General features: G+C 39.7%; 1 protein-coding gene across 4 annotated transcripts in view; it reads left to right on the forward strand.

Annotated features, from left to right (window-relative positions):
• Positions 1-10,130, forward strand: part of gabbr1a (gamma-aminobutyric acid (GABA) B receptor, 1a) — an 89,605-nt gene that overhangs the window by 14,458 nt on the left and 65,017 nt on the right. For 3 of the 4 annotated variants that reach the window (XM_037073389.1, XM_037073388.1, XM_037073390.1), the window contains one exon: positions 637-654. In XM_037073389.1, coding sequence (XP_036929284.1) covers positions 637-654 — 18 coding nt within the window. Of the gene's footprint in view, positions 1-78; positions 108-307; positions 471-636; positions 655-10,130 lie in introns of those variants that run through there. The other variant, XM_037073391.1, reaches the window with a different exon arrangement.

Genomic DNA, 10,130 nt, shown 5'->3' on the forward strand with positions numbered 1-10,130 from the left:
TTATCGGAGGAGTTGTCATGGCAACCAATAAAGTTGCTATGGGAATGGTGGTATTAAAATGGATGAAAGAGGGAATTATCAGCACAGTTGGACCGGGGCGACTGAAAGTAGGCTACTTATTGTGTAATAAAATTAACCTAGAAGACGTGCACAGGGTTTACGGCTCATTAACATTTGTAAATAATTAGGAATAATGTCCTCTCATCATGTATTAGTCTGCTGTTGTTGTTGTCACTACAGTATGAGCTACTGTACCTGCACTGTATGACTATATGATATTTACAGTTGTATCTATTTTTATGGTAAGGTATCAGAGGATTACATAACATCCATCAGTCACTGCTCTGCATCCAACCACAGTGTGTCTCTCATCATCACCACAGCGTCTCGTCGCTGCCATCTAGTGGAGGGAAATAGATTGAATTTTGAGCGTCACTGCACCAAATCTTTCCAAATTTGACATTACACAGGTGAATAATTTATTTGAGAACAACCTGGATTTTGTATTCATCGCTGTCCTTTTTTTAATGCTGCAGCAAAGCGACATGTTTCTTCTTCTGGTTACCTGCTCCATGTTTCCATCTGAATTTGTATTTTCTAATCTTTTGTCCTTCTTTTTGTGTTTGCCGGCCAAAGATGACAGAAACTACACAGGTAAGAATTTCTTATTCTTATTATCATGTCTTACTATACAGTGTTATTTAGTGTGACATGGATGCACAGCTGCCAACTTACACTGACTTAAATACAGCAGACAATCTGTTAATTACCAGCAGGGTTGGAGGAACCGGTTCATTTCATTCAACAAACCACCTACTGCTCATATGACACTACAACATACAGTTGATGTGGGGAAAGATTGGTCAGACATGAACTTATTATGTGTAATATTTACTGGAAAAACTATAGTCCCAAGGCCCAAAAGCCCCCTTAATTTCAATCAAGCCTAATCAAATAAAACATATTTAAATCCACTAGATCCACATTTTTTTTGGTTGGATCTGCAGCAATAATCAGGAAATGAGGAAAATGTTGATGTTTAATCTCACATTGATAAAGAAAGTGAGAAAAAATGATCAGTGTCTTTTCTGGGCCAACGATCTATAAAGGGATGGAAATTGCCAAAATCTGAAATAAATACATAAAAATACTATTAAATGCACTTAAAAATTATATTGAAAATAAATAAATCCAATAATTAATATTTAAAATTTGACATACATTTATATTGCATGTATTTATTTACCTTTGAATCTATTCAATTAATAATTCACTTCCCATTTAATTTATTAATTTCTACGTATGTATTTATGAATTTATTTATTACATATTTAATCTCTCTATGCATGTTTTTATTTCTAATTTTCATTATCGAGTTTCAGACCCCCCCCTTCTAAGTTTTGTAGAAGCTGATACGATAACAAATAATTTCCTGACTCTCATGGCAGATACTGATAAAATAACCAATAATAGAAACATTTTTATGCTTTCTTTATGCACACCTGAGTGTAAGCAGCAATGGTGGTTTATTTGATAATCCACAGGTGTTGATAAGAATTTATGGTTAAACTTGAAGACTTTTTCCCTCATATGTGTACTTGTAAAAAGAAAAAAACTGCAATTGTTATGTCAACAAAAAAAAAAAGTCTTTGTATTATCAGCTATAATTTCTTTATCTGCCGATAACTGATAATGTAAATGTTCCATCATTAGGCCAATAACGTATCTGTCCCGGATATATCGTGCATCCCTTTTATAAATCTTTTCAGTCTTTTTTTTTTTTTTGTGTGTAATCCTGCTGACAAACCAACCAACAAAAGGACGTTTTCAAAAAATAATCAGAAATGAAGATTTTAAGTGAGTGTAGCTCTGAAATCATCACACAGTTAATGAATAATAAAACACAAGATCTCTCGCCCATAGATCAGATCTCACCTTCTCCTTCAGGAGGACCATTAAACCTGTTTCCACGTCACTGTGCCCACTGAGATCGTCGGTCTATTAATTAAATTCTGCCTCACATAAATCCTTCAGCTGCAACACGCACTGTGGCCACAAGAGGGCAGCAGCAGCTCATGGCACCAACAACACTGTCTGTAACTGAGGGTTTAAAACTCCTGCTGGCAAAAATCATGTAGGAAAGTAAATTCCTTCTGTGAAAAACTTGTCCAATTAAATATTTTCCTTCAGTGAGAAACAAGATTATAGTTTTAATTGTATTTGACGTTGTTACTCAGTTAAAGAAATTAGTTTTCATATCTAATATTACAGCACAGACATATTACAGGGACTCCCTCCGCTCCTCCTCAGCTCATAATGCCACCAACATTATTTTTTTCAAATCCCGGAGCGTTGAGAAAATCCTCCTTTTATGAATCAAAGCGCTGTAAAAGAACATTAAGGCTGTTTAATTTGCATCATTAGTGTGGTAGCGTTTTCAACTCACCCAAACGAACCCCTTTTATGTCTGTAGTTCATTTTAGTTCCCAAGTTTTAATGAAAATTGTGTGTTTGTCGCTAATCATTTTTTGCTCTGCTCCTGCCATCTATGAAGACTACAAGGAGTTTTTTTTTTTTTGTAAAAGGAGAGTGTTATATAAGATCACTCAGGAAGAAAACACTCGGGATAAGTTGATCGTGGTGAATTTCATTATCAGGATAATCTTGATCAAACACAATAATTTAAATCGATGTGGTGATGATGAGATTACCACCATTAATTCATCCTTTATTAAAGCAGAGGGCCCTTATGATTTGTGATTACCTTATTTGAGATTGTTTGTTTTTTCACTTAAAAGTAAATCCACTAACAAAAGATACGTGTCGTCTCTGTGGTGCAAAGAAAATTAGCTCCTTGCTTCAAAGTATAAGCTATGTTTTAGAGCCGTTTCCTGGGTTTTAAAGGGGCTCTGTGTCAAAGTTTGGTGGAGTTTATGTACGTATGAATCACTTTTTATTCTAGCTGTTTGTTTACGTGACGTGAAAATTAGACCTTCCCCGAACTTCTGGGCGATTTACTCAAAGCAACTTAATGTAGCAATCTGTACTTTTTTTTAGATTTGATGCCTCCCCCAAATGTTGTGCAACATAACTGTCATAGATTCACAACCCAGGTTTCTGTCACAGTTCATCAGATGCGATGTGACGTTGTGTGCAGACTACAAACAAAACTCGGTCTTGCAGTAAACACGCACGCTCAACAGATCTCAAAGTTTTCACAAGTGCGTCACACACAGCTGTAACCTCAACCAGAGACAACGTGATGCTAACACCCGACCTTGTGAACAAAAACTCGTGAGCTGACAACTTTGCCAACATGGCCAAACATCATGCAACTGTGACAACACAGAAGAAGAAAAAAAAAAAAAAAAAAAGGCCAATATGAAACACTGTCACTGTGTGTTGTTCTCTACCATTTTTCCTCCGTCATCATCATGATGTCTGCTGAGCTCAGGTCGTCCTCCCGGCAGTTCAGAGCTGCTGTGATCGCGGTGTGATCGCTCTCTCTGTGGCAGAGCTACGAGTCCGAGGCTAGCAGAGCTAATCCCAGCTACACTTACAGGACGCATTCATGAAACTTCTTAAATCATACATGGTTGCGGCAGAGCAGCCTCAAGACATTCTTTGCATAAAATATGATCCAGTTTCACCAAAAATCAGTGATAGTTGGCGCTGCGTGTGATGTGGTATCGACACAATTCACCCTATTACAAATCACTGTGTCATTAAAAATGATTTTGAAGCTGTTATTCTGAAGTAAAATAGTTTCTTAATGCTGCTTTTAGTTCTTTAAAGAACTAAAGCAGCAACTAAAGCAGATTTCCCCAGATGTGACTTCCAGCACAATGCAGACGTTCGACGGAGCCCATTTAAAAGCTAATCTAACGATTATAGGGATAATGGCCGAGATAATCGTGACATAAAATGACCATATCGTCCCATGCCTGCTCACCATGCAGGCATAAATATAATCAGGTGTGAACAGTCTGCTCACGTAGCCCAGTCCATCCTACATGCAGCTCTATTAGAACTGTGGGTCTAATGCTGCGAGGGTAAAACTGCACGAGTTTGCAGCAGGTCACTTCTGCAAATGAGCTAATGTGCTACACCAGCCTTCCCTGGAAAAAAGACAAAAGGGGGAGTCAAAACATCTACAAGTGCAGCCATTTTATCTGATCCCCTGCACAGGATGATGAATACATTTGTTACTGTTGCAGGATGGCTCACCCTCTTGCACAGTTATGTCACCACATTAGGAATTGGCCAGATATTGAATCATACGCTTGCTACAATCCTTGGAAGGCTCACAACACTGCAGCGTTACACTAATGAATTAGGCACAGACCTGTTCTCGCCTCTCATGAGCCAAATACTGTTCGTACACAGACAAAGAAGCAGCATGCAGCTCTGAGCTCGATGTATAGTTTTTACCAAACCGATCCCCTCCTAAGTTACCGATAAAAACTTTTTTTTTTCTCCAAATGTCACAGACTGACTTGACGAACGCATGATTAACAACGCAGCGGAGAACTCTGTTTCCTCAAATAGAAATTTCCATCTACTGTCACAACACTGACCTCCTTCTGGCTCTGCTCCCTCGCTCTCCACTCCATGTGCCATCACCACCCACTTACTGCCTCCTCAGTGGGAGAAAGGTTAATACCCTGCTCCTGTCTGTGTCTGCTCTACCTTGTGTGTGTGTGTGTGTGTGTGTGTGTGTGCAGCACACACATATATGCAGCAGCATCTCTAGTTTCAGTTTCCTCCTGGTACAGTATAACAAAACCACATATAGACAGTGAATACAAACAACATAACAAGCAAACACAGCTGCTGTTGACACTCTGTACGTGTGCACCCGGGCTGGGCAATACATCAATATCATAATGTTATCGTGATATGAGATAGTGTTACATATTGGATATTGCTGTATTGTGATTCGGCATTAGCTGTTGTTTCTCGCTGATTTTAAAGGCTGCATTACAGTAAAGTGATTATATGAGTTTACCAGGCTGTTATATTGATGATTGATGATCAAATATCCGATTGCGTCAACATTATTCAAGACATCCCTACAATATTGTTGCAATTCGGTATTGACGTATTTGGGCAAAACTCTTCTGACATTTGATTTTGTGTCGCCCAGTCCGAGTATTTATGAAGTGCTTTTGAGTCGATCTCAGAATATCAAGATATACCTGAATCAGAATCAGAATCAGAATCAGAATTCCTTTATTGTCCCACAAACGAGGACATTTCTTTGCCACTGCAGCCAAAGGACAGTAATACTAATAGTAAAAGGTCACAAATAGAATAGACTTGTAAATGCATATAAACATAATATTGTATGAACATCTAGTTATAAACAGTGTGGCAGTGTATTGTTATTTACGAATAATAAATATGGGTATTAAAACATTGTCCAGATATATTATGTCACAATATTATTTAAAGGCCATATGACCCAGTCCTAATGTGTTTAAACATACGTATATAGAAATAATAGTGAAGACAATCCTTAAATAGTCTGTGCTTGCATGTGCAGAAAAGGAGACAAACACATTTACATAGGAACACAATACGAGCTAAATTAAAGGGTCACCAAGCGCTTGAAAGTGAGGACTACATCAGTGCTACATATAAGTGATAGACTGATTCAGCATTTTTCAGATTATCAGTATCAGAGTTTATTCGGTTGGATTTCCTGTAAAATAAACAAATTCAAAAATGTGCGACTGACGGCTCTGATGCAGCATCCTCTCACACGATGTCCCGCCCACAACACTATCTGATTGGTAACACGTCACAATTAATAGCCTGTAAACAATAAAATGAACTGAACCTGCAAATCAACTCGTAACTAAATTTATCAAATAAATACAGCGGAGAGGAAGTTTAAAGTTGCAGGAAATGGAAATACTCAAGTAAAGTATCTGAAAATTGTGCTTGACACAAATATTTTTTAATACAGATGAATATTCGTCCCAGATATCTCTCTCAGTCTCCTCGATTTCTAATAATTGGTATAATTATCGGCCCTGAATTGTAAATAACCTCTTTATTTTTAATATTAACAAATGTTGTTCAAATAGGATTAGAAACTGCATTTTTTAAAGACTAATTTGGACATTGCCTCAAAATAAGAGACTGTTAAATATTATCAAGGCAGATAAAGGATCATTTTATGTGTTTTTAAAAGTTTCGTCAGCAACGTTCTGTGGCACAGAGGAATAAGATATATTAGTAGTATAGCTGGATTCATTCAAACATGGCCGACAGTGACAGAGAGGACTGGCGGGTGTATTTGGCTCGATGTCTGATGAAGCAAAAGATGGTTTTATCATTAGCAGGGCAGATTTAGAGACGTGGGGGCCAGAAGCAAACACCGTCTTTGATACTGGCAGTAGTAGAAGAAATATTCCCTTATTTTCGGAGGTAATTCTAGAGTAAACGTATTTATATAGCACAGTTAAAGTCCTACATTCAAATTTATACTTAAAGTGAAGCGTGAAAGAGGAATTATCAGCACAATGTGCTCAAATTTACTTAATGTCTATTCAAGTTGCAGCTTTCAATTGTAATATAATGCTGGAATGTTTCATAAATCAGTAAAATGTGTTTTAATTGTTATATTTTGTAAGTAAGTGAGTTGAATCCAGCTGAGTTGCATACTTTGTACACGCTGTGGCGCTTTAGTGACAAAATTCAATATTCTTCACATCCAAACATCATGATAAATTTAAAGCAGTTGGAGCCCTTTTTGTTTGGGCCCCGGGCAGTCGCCTGCCTCGCCGCATGGTGAAGTCTGTTCCTGATAATTAGGATTTATAAACGGGACGTGTGTTACCTGTAGAGTGACATGTGATTGTGATGCTGTACAGAACATACTGTCAGAACATAGATGCTGTGAGCGTCGGGGTTTCCCAGGAAAGTGGGGCTGAGCGTTAAAATGATGATCGACCTCGTTGGATTTATCTGCACCGCTCACCTGACGGGAATGTGAATTTGAACCTCGCTCGTGGCAGTAATGGATTTGTAAAGCCGACGAATACTTAAAAAATTCTGAAATCGACATAGCAGCAGGTATTCCTTTTTCACAGCTATATTGACAATAATATACACATTGGTTACCAAATGATGCTACAGAGTTATGCTCTAGCGAACAATGAACTTATTATTCTTAACTCCGCTCTACAGTGATACTCAGGCATGATGTATTACTCTAATAACTGCGCCGCTGCAGAGAGCTGGAGACAAGGTAGTGTGTAGTGTGCTGCTGCCGGACAAATTATGTAATGATGATATTGTATCAAAGTTACAGCTTTTTTACTGCATGATGAACTATATTTTCCGAGCAATGCTGGCCAACATTTATGCTGCTATAAATTGTGATTCCAATAATACTGCGATGTCTTAATGAGGCTGGAGTTTTTTTTTTTTTTTCACCATCTGCTTCTACAAGCAGACGCAAAGAACAGACTTTAAAATCCTCTTTGACCAAAGTCTGATCTCTGCACAAAGAACATGACTCGTCCAGTCAGCACTGTGGAAAATCCTTACGTCGACACAATGTCAGCGTCTCGGGAATCAGAACAGTCACACAATATATTTGCGATTTCCACAATGATTTGGATCGCTCTGTGAATACAACGTGCTCTGCAGGTTCTGCCGATTTGCGTTAAAAAGGGGAACATTCAACACATTATTTTGGCTATAAAACATCTGCCGAGTGAGAAACTGGCCATTATTCTGAAGGATGCCCAGTGTGCAGACTGCAGACACACAAATATACAGAACAAGGCCCCTCATTAAAGCGGCTCAGCAACATGTTACCGCACTTGTGTCTCCATGGCATCTTTTCCAGGCTGTGCCACAGCTAATGTCTTCTCCGAATGTGACATTTGCCACCATGGGGGTTGTTAACGCCGTACTACCCCGATGCTAGTGCGTCTTGCCTGCGCTGGCTGCAGGCTTACGGAGCGAAACAGCACATAAAGTTCATGGCTGAATAATTGATAGTGCGTTGGATGGGTCACGGGGTGGCAGCGAGGATGAGGAGGTGGAAGTGGAAGGCAAATGCCAGCAGATGATCACTACACTCACCTCAGCCTGTGAGGGCTTGTTAGCAGCTGAATAGCTCTCTGCTACATGGAGATACCCAGATAATGAGATTTGGGTAATGAACCAAGGTTATGTAATAGTCATATTCCATCGCCTAACTACAGAGGGTTTTTAATTTAGACTGGAGAAATAATGGTCTTCTTCTCAATTGCTGCGATAACTTACTTTCAAAGGGGAACTTTAACAACAACATTACATTGCAATTAGAGCGCTTACACAAGAACCGCAGGAACACGAGCAAAAGCGGGATAAAAACACAGTCAATAATCCAAATAGGCCCCGCTGAAGATGGAATAAAGTTTTGTTGCTGGGACAATAACTCTGTTTTTTCTTCTTTCTCCTTTCTAACGATTCGTTAACCTCTGGCTACGGCGTCCCTCAAAAGGATTCGTCGATATCAAATGATGTTCACAGATGCATCTCTGCAAAACATCACAAGTTCATTTCAGAGAAGGACATAAATGAAAAGCTGCCGTGTGATCATTCAGTTGAACTATAAAGGCTGAAAGGCCATTGTGCGCGATTTTAGAACCGTGAGTGTGTGTGTGGGTGTGTGGGTGTGGGTGTGTGTGTGTGTGTGTGTGTGTGGGTATGGGTGTGTGGGTGTGTGTGTGTGTGCACCGTCGCATGTCTTTGTGTGTCAGGGACGTGAACAGAGGGCTCAAACAGGTGTGCAGGGAGTCCAGTCTCTCCCTGGTCTGCAATAACTGCATCACTGTTTCCACTCTTGAAATGAAAGCAAATAAAATCAGCCATGATTGATACGCCTGCCACATTTTTTTTTTTTTTTTGCTGATTTCTCGAGGCGGCCTCTGTAGCATTTTATAGACTTGGCCGAGGAGGGGAGGCAGAAATTAAATGGTCTATGGATTAGCAGAGGTGGTTACAGAGCACCGCTTGTGTGCACTAGCCCAGTAAGCATGGAGTTATTGATTAGCAGGTCACAAAGCATCGAGGTATCTAGGTTAAGACCGGGCTAAATGTGATTAAAACACCAGAGGCAGTCCGGGCACTCCAAATGAGAAAAACTGTCAAAATGAGGAAGGAACTATTAAAAACCTTTTATTATAGTGGCTTTTTAAATGATTTAGCCACGATTATAAAGGCTTTCTAATATTTCCCTCCCAGCAGAAAGGGTCATTACGTGATTGACTCTTGATTTTTCTGGCCAGACTGTCGTGCTGGTTGTATTGGAGCCAATGGGAGATCTGTGGAGAATCTCACTAAAACCAAACATATCTACCTCGCATGACTTCTAACGAAGTAACGACTCCAGAAGATGAAAGAACAAAACTTCAGAGAGTCGGTTAACCACTGAGTTTTTTTACCCCAAATGATTGACAGATTGTGATCAAACAGGGCAGGTCTGACTGATTTCTGCTCACGAGACTGCAATTACACCGCGAACAGGAGCCTATCCTTCACAAAGATGCGGGACGAACAATGTGTCGTTAAAGAAATCAGTTATTGGATGTAGATACGTTGAGTTTTTGTTTGTTTCTCCACGCGTCTCCCATTGACTTCAACACAGCTGACACCACAGTCTGGCACCAAAGCGGGATTCAGTGACGTAATGACCATTTCTTCTCTTTAAGTTTCCTTGGTTTTGATACACTTTCTTCTTTGGAGTGCCTGGATTGCCTCTGGCTTTTGGAAGCACTCTTTTTTCCCCCCATTTTCCAGAAGCACCTGACACAATTGAAAGGTTTTATATGTCAGAATTTGCTGTCTGTCAAATTCATATTCCAAACTAACCTAATCCCAGTCCCTCCCAGACAGAGACGGTGAATATGGTCAGCTTTTTACCTGCGCAACATCCAACAGTGTGAGCAAGTTGGCATGTTTCCCCTCGGAGCACCCCTGTGCCTCAGTGCAGCCTCACCGAGCAGCTAGCATGGCTGCAGATTTATAATGTTGCTCTACTTTTTACTGCGCTGCCACTGCTGCTGCTACACACGGCACATTACCAACTGCATTTACTCTCCCTGTGACCTGCATCTACTCAGAAC

This window comes from Acanthopagrus latus, chromosome 17, assembly GCF_904848185.1.
Source record: "Acanthopagrus latus isolate v.2019 chromosome 17, fAcaLat1.1, whole genome shotgun sequence".
Lineage (NCBI taxonomy): Eukaryota > Metazoa > Chordata > Actinopteri > Spariformes > Sparidae > Acanthopagrus > Acanthopagrus latus.